This window comes from Cygnus olor, chromosome 7 (assembly GCF_009769625.2).
Source record: "Cygnus olor isolate bCygOlo1 chromosome 7, bCygOlo1.pri.v2, whole genome shotgun sequence".
NCBI lineage: Eukaryota > Metazoa > Chordata > Aves > Anseriformes > Anatidae > Cygnus > Cygnus olor.
In genome coordinates, this window is record NC_049175.1 from 27,128,253 (window position 1) to 27,154,132 (window position 25,880).

The 25,880-nt window shown below is 49.3% G+C and overlaps 1 protein-coding gene across 2 annotated transcripts in view; it reads right to left on the reverse strand.

Moving 5' to 3' along the window:
- The window catches only part of XPNPEP1 (X-prolyl aminopeptidase 1), a 30,151-nt gene extending 11,175 nt beyond the window's left edge, over window positions 1-18,976 (reverse strand). Inside the window, exons 1-9 of one of the 2 annotated variants that reach the window (XM_040563878.1) lie at window positions 18,826-18,976; window positions 15,730-15,860; window positions 10,248-10,311; window positions 8,681-8,785; window positions 8,272-8,364; window positions 7,560-7,703; window positions 7,087-7,182; window positions 4,759-4,840; window positions 3,592-3,802 (exon numbers count right to left, since the gene is read on the reverse strand). In XM_040563878.1, the coding sequence (XP_040419812.1) occupies window positions 3,592-3,802; window positions 4,759-4,840; window positions 7,087-7,182; window positions 7,560-7,703; window positions 8,272-8,364; window positions 8,681-8,785; window positions 10,248-10,311; window positions 15,730-15,846 (912 nt within the window). In that variant the 5' untranslated portion in view covers window positions 15,847-15,860; window positions 18,826-18,976. Of the gene's footprint in view, window positions 1-3,591; window positions 3,803-4,758; window positions 4,841-7,086; window positions 7,183-7,559; window positions 7,704-8,271; window positions 8,365-8,680; window positions 8,786-10,247; window positions 10,312-15,729; window positions 15,861-18,536; window positions 18,703-18,825 lie in introns of those variants that run through there. The other variant, XM_040563877.1, reaches the window with a different exon arrangement.
- Window positions 18,977-25,880: the final 6,904 nt, after the last annotated feature.

The following is a 25,880-nucleotide window of genomic DNA, read 5'->3' on the forward strand; positions in this document are numbered from 1 at the left end:
CAGCAGAAGGACAGGGATTACTTGTGGATTAGTCAGACTACGTAATCCTACAGGTTTAATAACTCAGCCTGGCCACAATTCATACTTTGGCAGTCTCCCTCAACCTTCAGTGCTGTGAGATACTGGTTGCCAGTAGTCAGCTAAGTGTACCGGGGAATAAAGAGGAGAAACAGCCCCTGACTGAAGGAAGAACTGCCATCAGGGAAATCCAGGGAACTGAAGGGTCGACAGCATGCCACGAAGCAGGGTCAAGACTGGATATCCTAAATATCATATCAATATCTGAGCTAGGGGATTCCTGTTGGTTCTGTTCACTAAAGGCCCAGAGACGGCCAATGAGAACGCCAATTCCAGGGACTCAGGCAGAACTCAAGCTGTGCAAACAGACCTAAAAAGTCACCTTGACTCGTTACCTGACTGTTAATCTCGGGCAGCAGCGAGCAAAGGGTATCCAGCCCAGATACCAAGCACTGGAATTGAACCTGGAGGATCCCTTAAGGGTCTGGCTCCTCCAGCACCGAGCACCACCACCTCTAATGATCAGCTCTGATAAATACTTCAACAGCCCAAGAAACGTAAAACTGTTTCTTTTCATATGCTGTCCTCTTCTGAAAGGAGCTTACATCAGCAGTTTGAGACAAAGCTTTCCCACGCATTAAGAACTGGAAAGGAATCAGTTACTACCGTGCTTTCCCTAAACATCAGCTGTCCTTAAGCTAGCAGGAACTCTTGGCTGGTTCTCAGCACATCCTCAGAAATTCTCTGAGGTGACCCGTCCAAGCCATATCACAGTATGGAAGGAACAAGAGCAAAACCTTTTGCCCCCCAGGTCTCTGCTCTACCCATTATATACTGGAAGATGAGATGAGCACCTACGTAAATAGGTAGAAGCACACCGTCTTCCTGCTCTCAACACACCAGCATACAAATAAGCACCACTCAAACTTGTGGGAAAGGACTGCTGGACCCTCAGCAAAGACAGATTTCACACAAATCCTACAGGCTTATGGTTTCCAAATTCTTAACAACAGCAAGAGTTTCATTACTTTATGCAGAAACTAAAGCACAGAAGAAGCCGCAGGAAAGTTCTCTCAGAGCCAGGACAAAACTTTTTAACAGTCAGACTCTGTATTAGATCGGCTTGTCTTCTACAGACACTGTCAGGTTCTATTACTCTCCTGTGAAAAGCATATTTACATGCAGTTGTAGGCAAATCTACAAAGGGTTTGCAGATCTGTGTTTAATAACAAACTGGAGTTTTGCCAACGTCAATATTTGTCTTTGATGGAGACAGGCAGTAGATGGACTTCCAGGACCAGGGTGCTTCAAACACCCCAGGCCAGTTACTCAGCTGACGTGAGGTGGTACAGAGATACTGAAAAACACCCAGCATGAAAACTGGGAAACCTCTGGCTCTGCCACTGATTTTCTAAATGGTCTTTAATCAAGATATTTCAGTCCTTCCCTTTCTGCCTTCTACTGCACAGAGCTCCTTGAGGCAGGGACTCTCCCTGTGCATACAGAGGGCAAGTAGCACTGTAATGACTTAGTATTAGACAAAACTTCCAGTGCTAAAGGGGTAAATAACATCACTACAACTCATTAAATTCCTTAATCTAGGCCAGACCTGCTATACTTGTCCATACGGACATTTACTTGCCCTGCATAAAGCAGCTACAGCAACTTGCCCAAACCGGGGTCGACCCATTGACTCCAACTACAAAACCACACGGGGTTTTCTGCTCTGAAGGCAGAAGAGCAACAACTTACCCTGTACGCTCCACTGACTCTGTGCCTTCTGTCATACTGCACAAGAGGCAGTGGGCAGAATGTCAGCATTTTGCATTCAGGTGCCATTTGCACCTAGAAACGGATTGATGGTGTCACAACATTTAACCCGAAGCAGAGGCAAAAGAGTGCCTGTCTTGCTCATGCACATGCCTTGTGGTGTTTTTTTGTTGTTTTTGTTGTTGTTTTAATTTTTACTTTTTTTTTTTTTTTAACTAAATTAAAAAGAAAGACAAACTACATGCTTCCCTCAAGTCAGTGCAAAAGCACCGAGAGCCACATCCCATTTTAAAGGGTTGTGCTGGTTGCAACAAAACTTGCCAGACTGTTTTGGTTTTATCATCTGTCCTGACATACTAAGCACAATGAAGCTACCAAATTATATAACCAAGCATCCTAACTGGAGAAAAATAATGGATGGCTCCTGCTATGCATCAGAGAGTTGGAGAGTTTAAAGAGTTTAAAGTTAGAGAAGTTTACCCAGAGATTTGTGCTGGCTGTTTGGATTCCTGCTCTGGGAATTTTGTCTTTTGGGAGACACAAAGCCGAGTCCACTCTTAAAATTCCTGTATACAGAAAAGCCCTTCAGACCCCATGAGTTAGCTGTTGCCGCATGCAGCGCCATATCATACACACACCTGCAGCACATCCATGCAGTACATGAAACAAGAAGAAAACTGGCTGCCTGATGGAGGCAGAAAGCTGGTGGTGGATGAATAACAGACTTCCAGCCAAAAATTTTTTACAATTTAGTTCTTCCTTCAGTGACCTCTTAATCTGAGCCCTGTGATTCTGAGGTAGCAAGCCTGGACTGTTAAATAACTCAGCACAAACGCAGACTGTGTTCAGTGTCTGGTCTTCGAAAGCAACATCTGGAAAATATCCACTGGAAAACATCCTGGTTCCCTGCCATATTGCTGTGCAGTGTGTTCACACTCAGCATCTTTTGGGTACCAGGTGTCTCTGTAAACTGGATGATGTTCCAGAGAGAATGTGATCTCTACTAAACCAGAGATGTACACAAGATACATGGAAGCTGGCTTATCTCTCTGTAGTTGCTGCTGTGTCCTTCCCTGAGTATCTCCTTTCATGGCTACCAGAGTATCAGGTGCAAAGCAGAGCTCCAAACAGCCACGTTCAAGTACAAGGGTAAGATATAGCACGTAGAGCTGCACAAAAATCACTCTGATGCTACAACTGTCCCTTGGCAGATGCAATCACTGCATGGAAAACCAGTGCCTGCAAGTTACTTGTCTCCTTACAAGGTTCCCTGCTGCAACAACTCTATCTCCCTGCTCCTTTTGTCTTCAATATGAGACATCACATATTGCCTCATAACCTCAAGCTACTGCAATAAATAAGGGGAACCATCTTCAGACACTCAGACCAAGCCCAGTGCCCCCTCCTGAAAGTCCAGCCCAACTTTTCTGCTGCAATTTCTGTGAGTATTTCCAGCTCTAACTGCTGGTCTGTGCAAGGCCGATGCTCCAGCCGTGGGCATGGTGACCCGAGTTCACCCTGCTCCCTCTCTCCCTCCCCTCTCTCACTATACTTGTCTTATCTTAAGCTGGCAATTCTTTGGGTAAATCAGCTTAGTGAGTTGGAAGGGCAGCTCCATCGAGAGCAACCCCAGGATTAAACAACGCCTCGATACCTCAGCACGGCTGGATCCCTTCCGCTCCAGCTCCAGCCTGTGGCACACTTTGTGGAAGGGAAGCTGAGGCCAGCTGCCCTCATTAACACCATTCCTGACCATGCTCAACAAAGAGAAGAAAAGCCTTTGTCCTTGCCAGAGCCACAAACCTTGGGAACGGCCTCAGTCAGAGCGTAACTGGCTTTGTCACTGAGCCATACTTTCTCCTTGGGTGACAGGCTTGCACCGACAGCCTGCAGCTCCGTCAGGATAGATCCGTAGGGCATCACCTGGATCTTAAACTCTGGCTCCAGGGTGGAGTCAAGCTGTAAGTGCTCCCTCACAGCTGGGTCCATCATCCGGTCACCATCAATAAAGAGCCTGAGAAAGAAATACAACAGAGCAGTTTGGATGGGACCCCATCCGACAGTAGTTGGAGTAAGGTACGGAAGGAGAAACCACGCTGTTCTGGTGTTCAGGGAGAAAGGAGTTTGTCAATTATGCTTTATACTTTGCTCTATACTGTATTATCCACCAGCCTTCATACAGCTTAAATCCCGCTTTGAAATTATGATGGACCATCCTGCTGAGAAGAAAGGAGTTGATAGCGTTTTTGTTTGCACGACACATTCGCAATGGCTGCATCCCATCACTGTGCTTCAAGCAAGAGAGAGTAACAGAAGCACACAATGGCCATTCCCTCATTTTCAGGAGTAACATCTCATAGTGGAAAATCTACTGTTAAGTGTCGCATTGTCCCCTCTTGCACTGACTGAGAAAGTTCAGCTCACCCTTCATATGCAACATGTACTCTCTCAGCCAGGTTTTACCCCAGACGCATCTAGCCAGCAGCTTGGAGATGCCTCTAAGACTCTTGTGCTTGCTGAAGCTCATTTTATGCGGCAGTAGCAGGAAAGTAGCCTTCTGTCCTAAATCAGCCCTGAAGCTTTACTGCATGGTCCCTGAAGTTCTGAGGTGACTCATCGATGACTCAGAGAGGTTTTCCAATGCCCAGGTGAGCGCTGGCTCTTACCCACGTTTCACCCCAGGCTCCGACAGCCCTCCACGTTATCTTAGGGTGACACCCATAGGGGTCAGTTGTCCTGCCCAGTGCAACCCAGCAAGTCAGCCGAGGTGCTGAGGGGCACAGCAGAGCTCTTGGCTGCCTCTCTAGCTCTGATCAGTGGAGGAAAGTAATTAATGTCAAAGGCAAACGTGCTCTGAAGGGACATTAAAGCATCTGAGCGTGAAGTGTTTTTAAAAGACAAATGCTTTGCTGGAACGGATCTCCCACAGAAGAATGCATCTTGGGGGACAGAAGAGGGGAATATAAGCACCTGATTGTGTTCATTCCTATGACGGCGTACGCAAAAAACACGGGATTGTACTCAACATCAGAGCCTCGGAGGTTGAAAAGCCCTGGAAAATAAGAACGCCAAGAATCACAGTCCTGGTTCATCTTTTGCAACATTAAAAGAAAGCCAAAAATAATCTCAGCAAAATACAGTCAAGCAATGAGTCGATGAGTCGTCATGGGTGCAGGCCACGGGTCCAGCTCTCACCCAGCTGTTCCACATCCTGCTGCCCTTCTGGCAATCCTAATTTTTGCCAGGAGATGGCACCAGAACCGCAGTTTAAACACTGCCATCGAGCAAGGAAATTAGGGTTTAACTTCTAAAGGACGGCTGGCTTGGTAGAAAGCAGGTACAGGCAAAAAAAGATATGGACATGATAAAAAATGTATTATTTGCTCTTTCTAGTCTGTGCAGTACGATGAAAGCTCACTTCTCAACAACCAGAAGAGTTCAAAGTTACAAGAGGATATATCATTTAATTCCAAACTTTTTTTTTGATACTTGAGGGAGAAGGGAAACAATAAGCAAGACCAAAATGCTCCTTTTTTGGCCTCTCATTTGGGTGCCTCCAACAACTCAGATTCAGGCTGCACAGTCTTAATTCCCCCCCCTCCACAAAGATTTAATTCCTCACAACTGCAGGCAAAGTCAAGAGGGGAAGTAGATGTTCAGCATCTCCAAACTCATGATTTTAGGGTCAAATAAAAACCCCAGGGCATCCAATTAGCTGAAATGAGTTACTCAAGGCAATAACGCCAGCCAGCAGGACAGCTGGAAAAAGAACCAGCATGTCCTAAATCACAACCAAGACTGTATTCATCGAACTGTGCAAATTCTGCCATGAAAGTCAAACTAGAGTTTGATTCTCCCCAGGGGAGGAGTAGGTCACTTGAAAGCAGGAAAGAGCCACAAAGAACTCTTTACTGCATGGATACGAATTTCCTCGCTCAGACTACTCCCAATGCAGTAAGGCGGTCTCCTTTGTGGCCCTCTCCTTCTGTCCCCAGAAACTTGTCTGAAGTTTAATACAGGACATGGAATTAAATAGAATTAAAGAGACCTTCCCATTCCTCCCCCAGTTTAGGATAGGAAATCAGCCAGGTACCTGGCAATAAGCTTCTCTCATGACCTCCTCTGGTCTGTCTTAAAACCCTTGATTCATAACCTAGCTTGGCTTTGTTAAAGACATTTAATTTGAAACCACCTCAGGGCACCAATTTATCATTAATTTAATTGGAGATGCGCCTGAAAAGGTGAGACAATCTCTGCCCACACAGGCCTCCCCAGGGAGGAGTCATATTCACCACTCCCTGAAGTATTGCTTTCATGAAACAAACTCTGTGCTCAGTGCCCCAGATCCAGGAGAGCCCACAGGCCTCTACAAGCTGGCTTCTCCCAGTGCCAGAGACTCTGTGCTTGCAGTGCTGGAGCTAGGAGAACACCATTTTCATTTCTGCTTTGTCAGATCAGACGTGAGGTACATGCATTAAGCAGCATACACCCTGCCAGTGCTACGTTCCCACTGCACCGGTCTGTGCGCTGGGATGCACAAAGGATACACAAAACTAGCAGGAGTCCCAGAGGAACCACTGCTGTTTCTGGCCGTGCTCCCTTTTTACACACTGGGCTGGTAGCCAGGGTGTGCAGACCTAGTTACCCCGGGGCCCCAAACACAGGGGAGACCCTCGAACAGGACCCTTGGACCCTGGGTTGAAAAGATATGGAAACAACAGCTGAGCCCTGACGTATTTGTTTTAATCAAAGCATTTGCCAAACAGCAGAGAGGTAAAGACTGACATAAAACCGTGTGACAATTCGGAGGATGACTGAACGCCGCGTACCCCACCCTTGCCTTATGTACACAAAGCCACATGTTGCACTGCTTTGTTTGTAGCCCATCCTCCACAGCAGATAACAGCCTCCATCTTCCCATGGGGTGAAGCAGCTTCAGGGTACTTTAGAACCAGAAGATCTCACGGTCATTTTTACCCCTCTGGAAACTGCCTCAAGCTTTATGTATAACTTTCCTTTACCTTTGCCTGTGCTGTTTTAAAAAGATGGTTATTTGTTGCCTTTCCTAGGCCAGAAGTGTATCCAGGAGCTGTGCTGGTGCAAAAAGACAATGTGCAGAAATGCAGGCTCGCTGTTTCTGACCTGGTTCCTCAACTGCAGCTGATACAAGTTAATCGACATCTAACAAACATGTTGGCTGTCATGAGTCTCTCTCACCCTGGCAGGGTTTCTCCTTTCAAAAGCAGGGAGGACGCTTATTTTGTAGGAAGAACTGAGAAGGGCAATGCAAAGACTTACATGCTACTTCATCCAAGGCCGTTACCACAAACCACAGGACTTTCCTCTCAGCCATTTTTGAACGGAGGGCTACAATTTTGTCTCTCCAGCTAACCCCTGCAAAACACAATACAAAGGCTACAGTCACCAACTTTACTGGGGATGATGGTGGAAACACGAACTGGATTTTGGAGGTACTCAAAGCACACTGTTTGTGCTCCTCAGTCTTGCCTAGTAACTGACACAAACCATCTCAAACAAGCTGCCCTCTCCAGACATCCATGAATTTGTTTCTAAATTATCCAGCCTCTAGCAAAGTTACGTCGAGTTTCAAGAACAAAGAGGTCATTAGCTGAGGTCTGACCAACTTCAACCTAATCACAGCACACCGTATTGGGCTCCAGTAGTGTTTTTCTCACTATCTTATAAGACAAAAGTAAAGGGAGGTAAGGCAGTATAAACAGTCCCTGTATTCTGGGAGTAAAACTTCTCACCTGTGTAACTCAGGTCCAGTGTGATGAGAGGCTTGCAGGGGCGCTGAGGACAGTCTGTCCAGATTGCATCGATCAGGTTTTCTTTGATAGGTACAAGATCGTGGCCAGCACTTCTCAAGACTTTGGACATCCTCTTCCATTGGTCTGACACAGGGAAGAGTCAAGAGTGACAGTTTCAAAGAACACATACTGATTGAACAACAGCCCCGTTCACTGGGGGGAAAACGGCAATCTGAGCCTCCTCCTTTCTTTACAGCCTCTCCTTCCCATAAAAAAAAAAAAAGCAAAAGCTATTGCAGCTTGAGTTCCACAGCCACAGCAGGGCAGCAGCAGATCCAGAACCTTGCGGCCCAGGAGCCTCATGCTTCTACTGAAAAACTGCTCCAGCTGGGAGAGAGGAGTCACTGGAAGAAGCCACCCCAGAGACTGCCATAATGATGGCTCTGTTTTTCACATAAGGTCACTGCAAGTCCAGCAAGTAGTTGCCACCTCTTGCATTTCGGAGTTAATGAGCTGCTGAGAAGCTCTCATGACACACGCCTGAAATCAAAACCCGACCTGTTTTGTATAATGGTTTAACTCCCCACCACTCCATCTGGACCAAAATTCAGCAACATTTAGCTGCACATCATCACACAACAGCTTAGCCAGGGAAGCAGAGAAGCGAAAACTAGCTGCCCAACCCAGAGTTATAAAATAAAGTAAAACCAACCAGCTGGAATGATGAAAGGGTCCACTCCCACCTTCGAGCCTTCTGGGAGGACACTCACCAGCCAATCCTCCTGAGTCGGTGTATCTTTCAGACCTCCACAGATTAAAGAGTAAATAAAATATAGTAAGAAAAGGTTCGTAGAAGCAGTCATCCCAAAACATTACTACGCTACCCAAAATGCCAAGTCCAAGCTGATGCATCAGACATCATCTACTAATGCATGTCTAGACCCATGGGCAAGAAGAACCACAGGACCCCTGGGCCCTAAAGCAGGAGAAGCAGCGTATCCAATATGTCCCTAAACTCCTGCATGATGGGGTATCCCTACTGCCCAAGCTGTACCGTGGGCGAAGCAGCTTGTGCTTGTTGTTTGTTTTTCAGCGGAGCAGTATCCCAGCCTCCTGCATACCCATTTTCATGAGAGTCCAGTTGTTATCCATTTGATTTGCTGCTTGCAGGAAGTAGCGCCCATCTGTCCACATGGCTGCGTGCTGCTCCGTCACAATGGCAGTACCTAGGCAGGAAGGCAGAAAGATGTGGTTATTTAGAGGTTAGAGTCGGTCTCTACCTGATTGTTGTCACACTAACACATACTGTGCATCCCCAGACTCCATCCCATCTTCTTACCGGGAGGAAGCCGGAGCTCAGGCCACCCACAAGAAGCAGGTGTTACTAGGCTGGCCTAAGTGGGGATCACCCCCAGCTGTGCCCCCTTTCCCAAATGTTACAGCTGCAGCAGAGATGGCTGAACAGGATCTATGAAAAACCTCTGCTGATTGCAGGACCTGTCCTATTCCACTGACCCAGACAGAGGGATGTAAACTGACAGTTGAGGCAGTGACATCTCAGCAGTGTACCCTCACTGCCTTGCCCGTACAAAAAAAAACAATAACAAAAAACCAGAAACAAAACAAGTCTTTTGAGTCTCTACATCTTGACTATACTCTCCCTTCACCTACATTCAGGAACTGAAGCCCAGATTAGCAGAGCAGAGTTTCCAAAAGTGAATTGTTTTCTACTAAACTCCCACACACCCCATTTTAAGCTGCTTCAACCTGAAAAGATGTAAAGCAAAACTGCCTTCCATCAGGAAACATAAGGTGAGTAAACCCTGAGTGAAACTTCAGGGATTAACCAAATGCTAGGCTGGGAACACAGATCTTCCAGACGTATAATGATGGTCCAAAATAGACAGGAAGATTAAAAGGCAGCAACATGGAAGGCATGACATTAATACAGGATTCAAATCATCTATTAGCATCAGCCCACAGCCCTGAGTTTATCACCTTCCACATGGGGGTCCCAGAGCAGTTCATAGGAACTGACGAATGGACCCTCCAAACACATAGGTAGCAGTATTTATTAAACCAATTTACAACTGGGGGGAAAAAAAAAAGACCTAACTTTAGTCTAAGTAGACTAAAGTGACTTTCCAACAATCACACAGCAGAGATACATTGCTTAGGGTACAGCTAGCATAAAAAATAGGTCTCTTGACACAGACCTATCCTACAGCCAAGAAAACATCCTGTCTCAGCAAGATAAGCAAACTTTTCCACAGAGTTCAGTTTCCAAATGCAGTGATTCTGGCCCTGGCTCTCTCTAAACAGAAGGGCTAGCTGAAGTCCATCTCTACTATTTACCCAACCCAAACAGGCATTGTAAAATTCTATTCACGCTGGCTCCACATCAAAAGAAACGAACGTAGGTTACAAGAACCGCATTAAAGAGTTAACAGGATTTTACTTTATGGACGGTTCATTCACGGGTCAAACACGTTCTGAAAACTTGTTATTGCGCTGATATTACATAATTCCAGTGGGCAGCCAAGACATAATTCTGCAGAGGCTGAGATGGGAAGAGAACAGTCCAAACAAGCTGGATAGTTTTCCATCCTGCCTCTATGCCATGAATAAGACTATTTCTTTATGGGGGAATTCTGGACATTAGCAAGAACCCAAGTTCTGGAAAAGTACCTGCAGAGCCATCAAATCCAGAGATGAATGCCCGTCTGCAGTCACAGGGTGCAATGTACTCGCTCTGGAAAACAAAAGAGGCAGCAATTATTTATAGCAGCAGGCGAAAAAAGTCAGCTGATGACAAATACTTTGATAAGCTTCTTCTCCTAAAGGATGCCACGGAGAGAGAGAAATGAGATAAAAAAGCCTCGGCTCTCCTTCCCCGGAACACTTAATCATCTGTGATTATACTGTATTTACGTCCAACTGGTTTGGGGGTTTTTGTATTTTTTTTTTCCCAAGCTGCAGCACTTTTCTCCCACAACTGTCTGTAAACACTGAAGTGCTTCAGAGTTTGCAGATGTTTATTTCACACTCAGCCTCCCCTTTAGGCAACAAACAAATGCTGTCTTTGAAGCTTCGATGTGAAAGGAAGAGAAATCAGAAGTGCCCCGTGATCTTGGAGACCAGAGTAATCAGTGCATAAAACCTGCAAATGTCACTGTCTCCAATGAAGTCCCCTCACTGGGATTTATGAGGATTCCTTTAAGACTCTGTCTTCCACAACGACATTGAAGGAAAGTATTGAGATGGTAAAACTGTAAAGTCTTTAAGCCTTTACAAACTTTCACGAGGTGCTGATCCTCTCACTTCTTCCTTGCCTACTCAAACCCCAACTTCAGCAGAAACTATGGTTTTGCCAGTGAGTGAGAGAGAATCAAAAACTACTCGTCCGTCCTCGTCCCAAACCCATCACGACCTGTTAGTGGGCACTTCTGTCAGCAACATTACAGAAGAGCCTGCGAAGGCACGGATACCTGACAGCTGTGGGAGCTGCCAAAATTAAAAGAATAGCCATACCTTGAAATGGCCCACACATCATTTTTTATGGGATCCCATTCTGGCAAGTTTGAAGCTTGGAACTGCTGAGCAGGTCTGTTCATTAACTAGCACAACTCAGCAGAACAGCACAATCCAGGCTGACAGCAGTGACGTTCGAATGGCAACCCCCCAAAATCCGTACCTTAGCAATGGCCTGAAACCAAAGAGGGTTCCTGTGCCCATAAAGCTTCTCTCCCCCCAGCTGTGCTGTGGCAAGAGAAATACTTTGGGAAATGAGCTGAGAAACCACAGCCTGACTCTCAGGTGGCTTCGGTTCCTGCTGTGATAGGTACTGCATTTCCCTCTCTCTGGTCATGTCTATTTTCAAACCACCTGCTCATCAGAAAATCCTCCCTTCAAATCTGCTCTTCTTCACTGTTCTCCTAAAGAATGGACAGGGTTCGAAAGCACAGAAACGAGCAAGAAGCACAAACTGCGGCAGCTCCCAGTTACCCAGGACCAACACAGTTTATTTCTGCTTCCAACCACTCCACGGTCAAAAACCCTCCAGGGCAGCCACGTCTCTCCTCCCCGGAGAGGTCCTGGGCAGCAGCTACCGACCATTTCCCACTGACCTGATGAAACCGAGCCTTGGAACAGCAAAACCCATGGTCCAAAAGAGAATCTGGCTGAATAGGTTTTTGATGTCTATTGCCAGGGAAGATCCCTGGGATTGTTCCCAAGAACTCCTCTACATTATCTAACCACTAATCGGCAGAAACAGTGCCACTAGCCCCCTGCAAAAGAACAACAGAGGCACCAGCAGGCAGAGAGGACAAAGCCCTTCTGGGAAGGGAATCGAGCATCCATTTCCCACGGGCGCCTACCTCACAGCAGCAGGATGGAGCTCAAAGGCAGAGCGGCGCTGGGCTGGAGGAGGATCCTTCACTTCAAGATTTCCCAACAACTATCCACCACGATGACCACTGCAGCTCCCCCTCCCCTACGCTTCCCAACTCACAGCTGGGGCACCGCATCCAAGGGTCCAACGCCTGAAGGAGGTGCTGGAAATTTCCCACTGTGGATCACATCACTGACTGTGATAACGCAGCAGAGAAACATTATAGGCTGGTTGGCTTGTGCAGGCAATTTCACATTCATGGGAACGAGTCAAGGCTGGGCTAGCTGCATTAACAGCCCAGGTGAGTGAAATGGATCGGTGTAATTAAAAAAAAAAAAGATTAATCTACAAGGTAAAAAAAAGTTCATCCATTTTAGATCTGGTAAAAGCTGACCTAAGCTAACAAAGACCTTGACTGAATGGGAAATACCTCATGCTGTCCCATTCACAGACAAATCCAAAGAATGCTTTAAGTGCTCACAATGAGGCAGATGGGCTTTAATAGGGCCTGTGAGGGACCTGGAGGGGAAGAGGGTTCATTCATCTGTCAGCCTGAATTCCTGCACTCCCACCTGTTCCGTTCCACGCAGCAACCCCCACTGTGCAAAGACGAGCCCATACTTTGCACAGGCTAAAATTACAAGGGGAACACCTGCGTACGCCACACAAAGCACAGGCCACAGCACAGTCGGAGCAAGGTATTCCCCTGGGGCCTGTCTTGCAGCTCTGATGCCCTTCAACCTACCCCTTTCTCAGGCTCTTCGTGGCTGCTCTCCACACCTGTCAGTCCTGGGTGTGCAGGTAAAATTGGGAGCTGCATCACAGAAACCCTCAGCTGAGCCAGGAAGAACCCAAAGAAATCAGTGGTGCTTATCAGTAGTTGCATGGCTGAATCACTAACATCTTAAAACTTATTTTACCCAGGGCATTCGAACATCAACCGAGAGCAGCAAGGAGAAGCGCAGCTCGCTGCCCGCTGAGCTACCACGCTGATGCCGCCGAAGAACAAACGCTGCTGTGTGCTTGGAGGGAGGTCAGCACTCGCTGCCAAAAACCTAACCACAGAGTAAGATCCGGAACAGGTCGGTGCAACCTGTGCACAAGCCATCTCCTCTCTTGCTTTATAGCTCTGCTGATTCCTCGGCTCACAATGTGTGTGTCAGAGGAGGCAGCCCCAAGCAGAAGATGGCATCTCTGCCAACCCAAACATGGGGCCCTGAGCTGGGCAGGTCCTGCCGTCGTGTGGAAGATCGGCCAGATCTGACCAAGTTTGTTTGCACTGAGCCAAGACCTGAGGTGGAAGCCAGCCCCAGTGATTCTGTGACTCAAACCCGAGCTCCAATACAAATATCATTCCCTCCCACTAAGGGGAAGGCGCCTCCACTCTCTGGATAACCCCACGTGGGCAGACTCCACATTCAGCGTGAACTGGATGACAACATAAAAGTGGATCCTGCGTTCACCACTGCAACACCCCCAAAAGCTTAGACAAGCGTTTGTCATGGAGACAAAGGGATTGGGTGCCTCAGTCCCAAAAGCATGGCATTTCATCCTTTCACGTTCCTTTGATAACTCAAGCCACGAGACATGCCCAGTACTCACAAAAGGCAGCGGGGCTCCTTGTATGGACTTCGGCCCACTTCTGGCTGGGACTGCTCTCCTTTCTCACTGCCCTTTGGACCACCCAGGTCCCCAGGGGAAGAGTTAGTTTCTTCTGACTTCTAATCGCCAGCATCAAAACATTCAAAAATCAAAGCAGCTGACATTCAGGGCTGGCTACAAACACCACAGATGCAAAGTATTAAAAGCCTTGATAAGCCAGAGTCAGAGCCAGCTGCGTGAGAGCAGCTCTTCAAGTCCTTCACATCCTTACACAACTAAGCATGGAAAACAGAGGACAGAACTGGTAGGCTTATAACCGAAACCTTTTGGCCTTGGCAGGGAAACCAATTTTAAAAGCACCACAAAGCCCAGAGCTCAAATCTTCCCAGTGATGTTACCAAGAAAGGTTAGGCAGCAGTTGCGGAATCAGGGCCTGAGAGCACCAGTCTGACTCAGGGGTTTCTTTGCAACCAAAAAGGCCATGTTTCCCCCAGTCTAACACCGGGGTCAACACTACAGGAGGGAAAATCCTCCTTGTTGATCGGTTCTCTGGCGCGGATCCCTGGACAGCCTCAGCAACTGCTGAGAGAAGCGAGGACAGGAATAAGTAGCTTGGGCTACAGAGAGGAAACGGCTCCAGCCACTAAAATCTTGGGCATCACTGACCACGGTCTTCTGAGTCACAGAGGGAGCTGCCTAAGAGCAAACTGACTGCAGGCCTGTAAAGTTCCCGTGTGCATACAGGAAACAAAGCCTCGCTTGGAATGAAGGGAAGCTGCAAATCTCAGCTCATCACAAGTCACCTGGATCAGCGAGGCTGTTCTGGGATCAACAGGTTTCCGCCTATGCCTGAAATCGCAGCAATTCCCAAACCTCACAGACAAAACCCTGCGCTAGCTAGTCAGGAAGCGCCAAAATCAGCAGCTTTTGGTAATCGTTTCCATTTAGATAGATTCTCTCCGCAAAGAAACCTGACCAACTCGCCCGGCAGGAAATAGCAACATGGGGTTCTCTGCTTAACTGCACCCTGTCAAGGAAAAGAGAGCAACAGAAAAACCCAGAAGTCCTGAGGGTCACATTCTTCAACTCACATGACAGCATTTAACATCTAGTGAAATGAAACCGGAGTTATATATGGACAGAGGCAGCTCGAGGCAGGAATGCAGCAGACAATGGCAGCTGCAGAAAACGCCTTCCCCCTACCTGCCCAAGTTTGGATCTCCTAAAGAGGAAACACGATGCTGCACATCGCTCCCAGGGCACAGACAAGCCTGGACCCAACGCGCCCCAGTGCCAAGTCGAGGGCAAAGGTTCCGATTCAGTTGCATTTTGCTCTCTTGCACCCTGGGGTAAAAGAGAGCTTTGGGCGCGAGCCAGGAAAGCTTCAGGTCTTTTGTTTCCTGAAAATGGCTGAGGAGGGAAAAAGCCTTAGCAGTTCTTAGGTCTCCCAACAGAGCAGGCAGAAGAGCGAAACTAGCAAACGAACAGACTGGGGAGGCAGAAGGCAGTTCAGACATTTAGAATTAACGTCACGGACTACAAAAATCTTAGCCACAGAAGCAGCACACAACAGAGCTGCCGCCACGAGTTACCCCCCTCAGCCCAGCCGTTCCTGTCTTTAGTGCCCCGGACTGGCTGGTGCAGAGCAGCCTCCGAAGGGAAGGGTCACTGCGGCATCCTCCTTCCCTGCCTCTCCAAAGCCCCCTCTGCATGGGATCTAAGAGCTTTAGCACAAGGCAGCAAATTCCAGCAAGAACTGGATCTAGCAAAGGGAAAGCTCTGCAGCAACCAGGCTTAAGAGCACATTTCGGTTGGGAGGTGCTAATGGAGAAACTAAAGCCCATATAATGCCTTTTCCTCCCGCCGTAAATCCATCCTTTCCAACAGCCAGGATGGGGACAGCAAGTGCTCTGGCAAGCTCCCTTTTCTCCCTGGAAACAGTCTGATGAGAAGTTGCTGGTGGAACATCCACGCTGATTTGTTGCAAGAACATAAAACCTTAGTCTCCTGAACAGGCTCCAGAAGCTTTTTCCAGCATGATGTTTCTCAGGTTACTCAGGCTTTTATGCTAGAATCATTAAAGTGAGTGAATGAAGGATGACTTTAGTTATCCCTGGCTTGTAGTTTTTATTGGGAAGGAAAGTATAATCGTTCCCACAATCCATCTATCCATACCTGGTGGGCATCTCCAGAGGGCACTATGTAGGCTTGGACAGGCTCCTGGGCATACTTGGGACTCTTCATCACCTGCCGCAGTTGTTTCAGCAGCTCTGTTGTAATTTTTGGACTCATCTTCCCACCTGCAACTAGAACAAAGCACAAAAACTTCAGAGGTTCTCCAGCCATCCCTGGCCCCTCACACACAGCTGGAGGCTGCCACCACAGGAAACTCCCTTTGAGGACAATTGTACCAGTGTCACCTTCTGCTGTGTTGTCATTTCACTCGAGAACACGAAAAAGGGCCACAGAACCAAACCTGGTCTGTGCTGTTCAGGCCCTTTACTACCCGGTGAAGGACTGGCACGCCAAGCGGGGACACACACAAGGTGAACACACACGCCATCCCTTCTTGGCACCTGGAAGCAGAGCAGCTCAGACATGCCCAACAGCTTGAGGAACCCCACGACAGCCAACAAAGGTCTTGGCACGTCGCGTTGAAGGTTCCAAGTCCCCACAGATCAGTCACGCACACAGGAAGAAACTCTGTCTTTTCACTTTGGGGGCAGAAACGTTGTGGCTCACTCTCCCTGCACTGCGTGCTCCTGCAGAGAATGAGCCGTGCGTTTTGGGGACTCGGAAACAGACCAGGCAAAGCAATTTTTAGAAGTTTCACTATAGCACAGGATTTTGTACTGAACTGGGGACCGGATTAACCCAGACAAAAGAAATCTGTTCCCGCGGACATACACAAGGATTTTATTGGGTGTATTCATATTGGGTACATGTCAGCTCACGCAGCGAGAGCCCAACCGTAACAGGAGGAACAGCCCATTGAGCTCTCACAGGTGACTGCCAGGGGACAAGGGTGGCTTAAAGGAACCTTCCCTAAAGACCTTTGGCAAACGCTCTGCTGATCTCAGCTGGGATAAAGGAGGCAGGAGTGGGGCTCAGCGTGGATGGAAAGGAAAACAAGGGCACAGACCAAGCACACTCCCTCGCCCTGGTTCTGCAATGGGTGCACCTTTAGCATTGCAATGCACGGCAGCCTCTCAATCTGCTTCCCAAAAAACATCAGCAGCTGGCGCCCCGTGCAGGGACACGGAAGGCCACGCTGCCGGGAAGCCAGAGCGAAGGCTGAGGTGCCTCGCTCCGCAGCTCGCTGCAGAGGTTGTGTAAGCTGTGGGGGAGGCCTGGCCTGAAAGCCTATGAAAATCAAGCGATGCCTTCAGAGAATCTCTCTGCCTTTTCCTCACTTACCTCTCCATACTGTGCCCAAAAAAATCCCCTTCCCAGTCCTCTGCCCACTCCTTTCACACATACAGGTACAGACTGGGATGCTGTAACCTCAATGCCCTCACTCCCAGCGCAGGGCGGGTAGGCTCTGTGCTGCCTGAACGCCACACCGCACAGCATTTTGTTCTGACCAGTTCGTTTCACAGCTCGTTCCGCAGCTATGTCCACAAACACAGAACAGATGGCAGAAGCAAACAGCAGGCAAGTCTCAAACATTTTTTACTTATACACACTCTTATTCTACTTACACCTCAGTAACTACCAGAAACCCCCAGAAACGTTACGGTCTTGGGCCAGAAGACAGTAAAGCACAGTCCTGTGATGCTTGTCATCTAAACAGGGAGGCAGAAAACATGCCACCGTTTCACAGAGCCATAGGAACGCAGCGTGATCTGACAAAGGCGACGCAGCAACACTGTGACTGAGCCAAGAACCGCACTAAAACCTGCTGCTTTCAGGTGTGGGAGTCTCTACCCAAAACCATCGCTCATACTCCTCATCACAAGAAGCTCAGAGCACACAGACTCACGTGTGACAAGCTGACTGCCTGCTGGCACACTGTGCTTTAAAACCCAGCTCACAAGGAGCAAAGGAGGCTCAAAAGCATCATACACTACACCATCAAATTGATAATCTGACCCCAGTGCCTTCGCTGGGATTAGATTACATTTCAGATTTATTCTCAGGACAAATTTCATATTTTTTCCACAGTGTGTGCAAACTACGCTGTACTTTATTATACTGTGATTGTTTCTGTCCATCCTTTATAACAAGCTGCTGTAAAATTTTATAACACTGCTGCTGATTTATTTACAGAGAGAGAAAAAACCTAGAAGAGTGAGAGCAACAACATTATGACCAGCCAAGAGATTTACTTATGTATTTTATATAAACTCAGGAGGACACAGCTTCCTTTCTCAACCTGTGCTTTGTCTCCAGGAGCCGGAAGGTCTCATTTGAACGGGCAAGAACGACAAGGCTTTGCCTTTTAATTAAGCCCCTTGCTGACGAGGCCCGGTTTTCTTAGCAAGCAAGAGGTTCTCTTGAGGAGAGAAAAAAATAGATTAAAAAAGCACTCTCGCTGTTGAAAGATTTGCCGTTAAAAACAGAACGCAGCTTGATTAGCAATGAAAAGCATATCAGGTAGGACTTTGATTTTAGATACCCCATAGAGCGTAAGAAAAAAATATTAAAAAGTCAGCATTAAAAAAAAAAAAAAAACCTCCGCAAACTTTCCAGTAACGTTGTCTTTACCTCGCAGAGGAAGACGAGCTATTTTCTGTCAGACCTTCGCTAGCCCTTTGCTGGGGGCCCTCTGTAATTACGGGCCCGCGTGAAGCTAACGCAGCCTCCCTGCAGCCGTTACTGACTCCAGGGCTCGCAGCCCCGCAGAGCCGCGGCTCAGGCAGCGGGCGCAGCACGACACCGACCGGCAGCACGGCCCCGTCCCTGCCCCAGCGCTTCCCGAGGCACCAGGCCCCGGTTACCTGCCCCGCCGCCGCCCCCCGGCTCCCCGTGCCGCCGCTCACCGAGCTCCATCCCGCGAGCCGCCGGGCCTCGGCGACCCGCGCCCGAGGAGCCAAAGGGCGAGCCCGCAAGGCACGGCGACCTCTGCCCACACCGCCCGGCACGGCCCCGCGGGGCCCTACAGGCAGGGCCGCGGCGCTGCGGCGGCCGGCGGGGGGACGGACGGGGCCGGGCCGGGGCCGGGGCCGGGGCCGGGGCCGGGGCCGGGGCGCCGGGAGCCGCCACTGCCGCCGCCGCCTCCCCCGGCCCCTGTGACCCGGCCCCGGCCGCGCAGCCCCCGCCCGCCCTCACCTGCCGCCCAGGCCCGCCGCTGATGACGTCGCGGGCGACGTCACGGGGGCACGGGGCGGAGTGTTCGCGTCACGGCGCGTGACGTCACGGCGCGTGACGTCAGCGGGCCGCTGCGCTCGCTGCGTTCGGTGTCCCTCCCTCGGTCTCCTCAGCACGGTCCCAGCGCGGGGCCGGGGCGCTGAGGCGCTACCGGCGGCCCTCTGGAGGTTAAAATAAAAGAAATGAGGAAATTCAAACGGAAATGTTAAAATAAATGAAGTCATTGCCCCAGTGCCTCTGTGCTTGGTGTGGTGACCAAAACGCCACCCGCCTTCCTCTCCTCTCTTCTTTCTCTTCCCAGTTAAGGGCTCGGCTTGATGAGGCGCACGAGGAGGCTGCGCGCACGCTGCCCAGAGCACTGGGAGCCAAATACGGCTCCGAGAGCTGCAGTTATTAAGCCCTTGGTGTCACGGGGCCGTGTTGTGACAGCTTCTCTACCCAACCGTGGCTTCTAATAGTACTTGACTGGCTGAATGTTAAAATTCAGACAATTTCCTTCCCTTCCTGGCACCATGAATAATTTCAAGCTGATCAGGCCCAGCACTGCCAGCTGGCTGAGGGAAGGGACTGTCCTGCTCTGCTCTGCGCTGGGGCGGCCTCGCCACCAGCGCTGCCGTGTGCAGTCCTGGGCACCACAACATGAGGGCATAAAACTATCAGCGAGTGTCCAAGGGAGGGCTACAGAGATGATGAGGGCAAGGTGTGTGAGGAGCAGCCGAGGTCCCTTGGTTTGTTCAGCCCAGAGCAGAGCAGGCCGAGGGGAGGCCTCATGGCGGCCTGCAGCTCCCTCACGAGGGGAGCGGAGGGGCAGGCGCTGAGCTCTGCTCTCTGGGGACAGCGACAGGACCCGAGGGAACGGCATGAAGCTGGGACAGGGGAGGGTCAGGCTGGGTGTTAGGGAAAGGTTCTGCACCCAGAGGTGGTTGGGCACTGGGACAGGCTCCCCAGGGCAGTGGTCATGGCCCTGAGCTCGTCAGAGTTCAAGCAGTGTTTGGACAACGCTCTCAGACACAGGGTCTGATTTTGGGGTGGTTCTGTGTGAAGCCAGGGGTTGGACTTGGTGATCCTTGTGGGTCCCTCCCAACTCAGATATTCTGTGATTCTATGATTCTGTGATGGGTATTCTCGTAGGAACCTCATTCCAGAAGATGACCATCTTGTAAGAACAGATGTACAGGGGCCAGGAAGCATTTCACAGACATCTCGTTACACTGCAGCAGGCAGCACCAAGGCTGTTCGATAGGTGGAGGACTCAAAAAAATTACTTCTTTTTTTTTTCTGCCAAAAAAAAAAAAAAAGCAAGGCAGAAATGAGACCTAAACCCTTGAGTTCCCAGTTCCTTTATTTCTCCCAGCAGACCTGAAGGGCCTCCAGGCTCCACGGTTCGTGCCCCTGCTTTCCCCATCCTGGAGGAGAAGAGGTCCAGAGATCTCTTTGCCTGTGCAAGTAGGGATAACCTGTGGACATTCAGCATCCCAGTGCCACCAGTGGCCTGACCCTGCAGGACCAGTGTCCGGCCTGTGGATGAGCACTGGGGGCCTCCAGGGTGCGCTGGGGACTGGTGCTGAGACACAGCCCCAGCGACGGTGGGTGGATCCCCAGGCTGAAGGAGCCAGCAGAGGACTGCTGCTAAAGGCTTTGCCCAGATGTGCACAGGAGGCAGCACTATTTATTTCATTTGAATAATACATGTCCTGTCAGTTAAACAAGAGAAAGTGGAATGAGCTTTCCAGTTAAGCCCAAATGTTTGATGCTTATTTCCTGGGCATTTGGGGTCTCTGGGAAGCTTCTAATGAACGTACCAATGTAGATAATGTAAACTACTTCAATAATTCATTTATCAGGCAGTGCTGTGTATGATATGTAATCTGAAATGACTAAAGAGATGAAACTGTCCTTTCTAAGCAGCTGTTTGATCTCAGCTAAAATGGTGCAAGTTCTGTTGCAAAGGTGTTTTACGAAAGTGGTTCAAAATACCTTGCTTTTTATTAAATTGTCCTAAATAGGCTATCTTTTATGTTCTTACAATGCTATATTCCATCAGATTACAAAAGAGAGGGGAGAGGGAGGACGGCCTAGCAAGTAGCAACCAAAATTGCCTGAGACCAACCTCGCCATATGACAGAGCCATTAACTCTGTTGTAATCTTGATCCATATCAAGAGATCAAGGCTGGGAAATAAGCCATAAAAGAACTCCCATTATCTTATCAGCCCTCCCATACACATGATACCTTTATTATAGCTGCAGCTTTCATTTTATTCACTTTCTCCTGTTGGTCACAGATGAAATTATGACTCCTGTTTTGCAATCTAATCTTTTGAGATGACCCTTGGCCCCGAGGGAGCCCAGAGCTTTTTAACGGCACTGTTGGCTGTTGGTGCACCTTGGTGGGACTGGGGAGGTGGAGGTGGCCCCAGGTGACTCTCTGCAGACCGCTGGTCCCATGCAGGGTGCTGTGGAGAGGCAGCAATAGGAAAGGGGGATTTGTGGCTTGGGGCTGAACACCTGCGCTGGGGGAACAGCTCAGTTCACACCACGAGCTGGCTTTCAGAGGGCAGCATCCCACTGGTGGCCTGGGACATCTCCCAGGCTGAAACACGAGGGTGCACTCATGCCACGACTGCCCAGCAGCCCCTTTTCTCTTGGCAGTGCTGCAGCGTCCCGTCCCGGGCAATGACCGAGCCACCAGACTCGTGCTGCTGCCCTGTGCCCGCCGTGCATGCTGCCCTGCTCACAGCGCCGCAGCAGCTTCATGGTCCAGCCTCTGCCTGGCTCAGCCAGGGCACGTCCTCACAGCCTGCAGGCGTGCCCAGGAGAGAGCACATGTTTTGAGAATGTTTTTCTTCCTATTTCCACCTTATAAAATTACCCAGCAATTAACACCTGCATTTTGGTAGTGTATAACAGCAGCATGTAGCGTGCCGAGGCACGGTGAGTCCTGAGAAAGGTTCAGCACAAAAGTGATGGTATTTTAAGCTCTCAGCTCTGAGTTAAACAGAGACTCCAAACACGTGTAATGAGTCTCTTCTGGACCACATTTAAAATAATTTTTGTGTGTTTGGAAACAGTGAAACTAGAGACTGCAACAACAAATGGTGTGTTTGGGGGAAAAGATAGCAGGGAGGGATGGAACAAGCCTATCTAGAGATCCTGTCTCAGCTTTCCTTACAAGGACGACTCATCCAGCCAGCACTGGAAGTTCATCGAGTTTGGCTGGTTCCCAGCGGCTGCCTTTGTGCATTTGGGAAGGAAAGGGAGGCAGCAGCAGGCCAGGTAGATGTCCCAGGGCTCTTTTCAGTTGAGTACCAGAAGGTAGGACTCTACTTATAAGCCTTTAATGCCAAGGATGGAAATAAAATGTTTGCTGAGCTCTCCCCCCGGATCTGTTGCCACACTGAGCAGCACACATCCCTGCTCGCCTGCACTCAGCTGCTTGCAAGGGAAGTGTGAGCCTCGTGGTGACTTCCAAGGCCTTTTCTTTTCCCTTTGTCTGCTATAGCAGGGAAAAAAAAAAAAAAAAAAAAAAGATGGAAAAAGTTAGACCTAATGCCTGCATAAGAGAGCATGGCGGACACTCCTGCCCTGTCAAGTGCTTTAGGAGATGGTTTGTTCCGCTTGCATAAAACAGTGCTGCTTAGTAGGTGCATCCTTGATGGACTGGACATATTGTCTTTATTTAAATAAAAAAAAAAAAGAAAGAAAAAAAAAAGAAAAAAAGGTGCTTATTGTGCAACAGAGACTTTTCCTCAGCTAACGTGATGCCACTCTTCCCCAAGGTCTTCATCAGCACAAACGTTACCGGGGCTCAGTGCCCAGCATGCCTGTGTTTTGGCCTGACGTCTGGGAGCACCATTATCACGCAAGCTTCCCGTGTCTCCCTGGGGAATGATACCAGCGATGCCGTGTGCCTGCAACCCACGGCCTGGCCCTGCTGGCTCTGCCCCGAAGTGGCCAGGGCTGGGGACAGCACCCATCTCCTCCGGCAGCACTGAGCTGGGGCTCTCCGCACTCCCTGTCCTGCCGTCAGGCTTTCTGGGAGCTGCGTGAGGGGCCCCAAACCTCTGTGCGGTGGTGATGGACGGGCGGATGGACAGAGCGCACAGCCTGTGCAGCCTCATTTCCTTAGGAAACTGGTTACCCACTAGGCACGCATTGAATTCTGCATCGTCAGGACTCCAAGATGCATCTGGCATTGACAGAGAAGGACCAGATGTGGATTTTGTTTGCAATTAGCATTCATCGTGCAGCAGAGATTCATTCATAAATATACATAAGGACCCCATTTTACAAGCCTCAGCTCCCACCCAAAGTCACAACCTCTGCGAGCGAGACCTGCTCACCTGTGGAAAAATCCCTGGGGCCTGAGCACATTGGAAATAATTTGGCACACCGAGCTGTGCAATATATTAAATGAATCGCAGCACAAGAAACAGATGTTTATTCCAGTGGGTGCAGGAGTCCAGACACGAAGTATTGGGTTACTGTCTGTCTCAGATAACAGGACAAAGTGGAAAAGCTGAGAGTGGAAAGTGCTGAGTGTGCCCGATGTAGGGGCTGAGATCCCCAACCGTGTAGCCTGGGTCCTGTGGCGGGTATTTCGCCCATGGACCTGCCCACTACAACGAGTGAATGGGCTATTCGGGGTTTAGTTTGGTGCCTGGCCACTTAGTTTAACTCAAGGCAGGACGAATCATAGCCCATGTCCATGGGCAGTTTGGGATCATGGACCCCCAGCCATGATACTTCAGGTCCTTGGGGGCTGCGACCCTGAGGCCTACTCTCAGAACTGAGCCCTGACCTGGTTTTCCTTAAAACAAAGGCTCGCTATGTTTGATTAGTTGTTTTTATCCATGAAAACAAAACTCTAGATTAGGAGTTAGGAAAAACTCAGATTTATTTTTTTTTTCCCAAGTGAAACATGAAATCTGAGGAGCTCTGGCACAGTTTGGGGGCTGGGGTGTCCCCGCCAGGCCAGCTGCTCAGCCCTCCATGGGCTGGGCAATGTTTGCTCAAAACTCTGTGCAAGAGGAAGCACGAGCCTGAAAACCAAACAAAGCAATTACAAGGATCCCTTTAGGAAGATGGGAAAGAGGGAGCAGGGGCAGACCTCAAACCCACAAGGGCCAGGGCAAGGCTTGAGCAGACATCACATCTGCCCCCACAAAAAGCCTGTGAGGAGCACATGGTGACAGCAGGTGAGAAAGACAGGCAAAAACTTGTCTGAAAGCGACAGGGAGGTTTTAACTCCACGTGTAACGCTGGTTGGGACGGTCTGTCAGGTCTGGGTGCCTCTTCTGTCCTGCACAGGCTACCTGTCTTTCTGCCTGGGTCTCCTTCACACCATGGCACCTTCAAATGATGGGCACGGAGCAGAGCAGCAGCGGCTGGGGAAGAGATTAGGCCATATCCTCCTGTGGTTACCCTTTAACAAGCCTTCCCATTGTTCGGGTCACAGCTTACGAATCCTACCCCTTTGAAAAAATATGGCCTGTGTTATGGAAAAGCACAGATGACATTCAGTCTGCACGAAGTGCTCCTTGCCATGACGGACAGGAAGAGGCCGAGTGCTTCATGACGTCCTCGGGAGTGGAGGCGCAGGAAGGAGGTGGGACAGGGCAGGGGGGAACTTCCACGCTGCCGCCTCGACTACACCTCCACCATGATTTCCATGGGTTAAAAACGCTCCTCGTTCATTCAAGGGCTCCTCTGGCTCGGAAAGCCTGGTCTCCACCAAGGTGGTTTTTTTAAGACCTCACACTGGTGATTCAGGCCAAACTCGTGACATTGGGGTCATGACGACCCACGGGTGACACGGGGACGACCAGTCCCCTGCACGCCTGCTCCCAAATCACTCAGCCAGGATTCCCATAATATCGCCGCAGCCCTGCCAGGAAACAGACTGTAAAAGTTCCTGTTTTAAGCCGGGAGATGAGTTTTATTGTCGGCAGTCGTTATAGCAACACGAGGTGCTGCTCGTTGCAGCAGCCCCTGACAAGTTCAAGGCTGCTGCCTTGCTGCTGAAGCTTGTTGCCAAGGCAATGCAACAGAAGGCGAGAGCTGGAGAAGTGACTGCTGCCGGCAGCTCGTGCCAAAAGGCTCCGTCGGCTGCAAGGCGAACTTGGGAAAGTCGAGGTGGCGTCACAGCACAGCCCCACAGCAGGGGAAGGGGCACGGGGCCGGAGGGAAGGAGCCCGGGGAGAAGCAGGGGACAGCGTCAAGCACCGGGTATCGCGGAAAAGCAGCGCCAGGGTGACCAGGGTGTCCTAACCTGCAGTGCAAAAAAATGCACCACGTTTTTGGAGGGCGTAAAGATAATCACAACATCCTAATTTTTTACATTCGTTTAACTCGGGCAGCACCGCTCCAACTTGAATGGGAACTTGGGCTTTTTCCCAATGGTACCGACAGCAAAAATTGTTTTCTTGATACATTTGTTCTGTGACATGGCTATTGTTGCTGCTGTGGTAAAAGGCATGAAGTAGCCTGGTTAACTTTCAATTTTATGCTCATTTCCAGCCTTTTTAAACATGCTTCATGACAAAACATTAGCAAAAAAAAAGAGATAGGGCTGCGTGCTGATTATTCTCTCCTGGCTATGAGTGTATGCTAACGTTAATCTAATGTTAGCATTGACAGCGTGCTCTGAGTTGAAGGGGGACTACTTCTATTTGACCCCAGAGTCAAATAGATGATCAATGCAGAAGAAATCAGGTACGTGAGATTAATTTAATTTCAGCTACCAGTACAATATTTTGACGTGTGGTGCGTGGTACTGGAGTAGTAAAGCACAGGTACTGCTAGAGCGCCTCAAATAGTTACACAATGACCTCACATGAATTGTTGACTTGCCTATTGATCAGTAAAAGCTTAATATTTCCTAAACAATTACTGTAGCATTATTCTGATCCAATCCTACTTACATCCCATGCATTTCACATTTGCATGGTCTGTCAATAGCTAAAAACGACCTCATCTTTTGCTACTCAAGGACTACTTCAGCAAGTGCAACTTGCG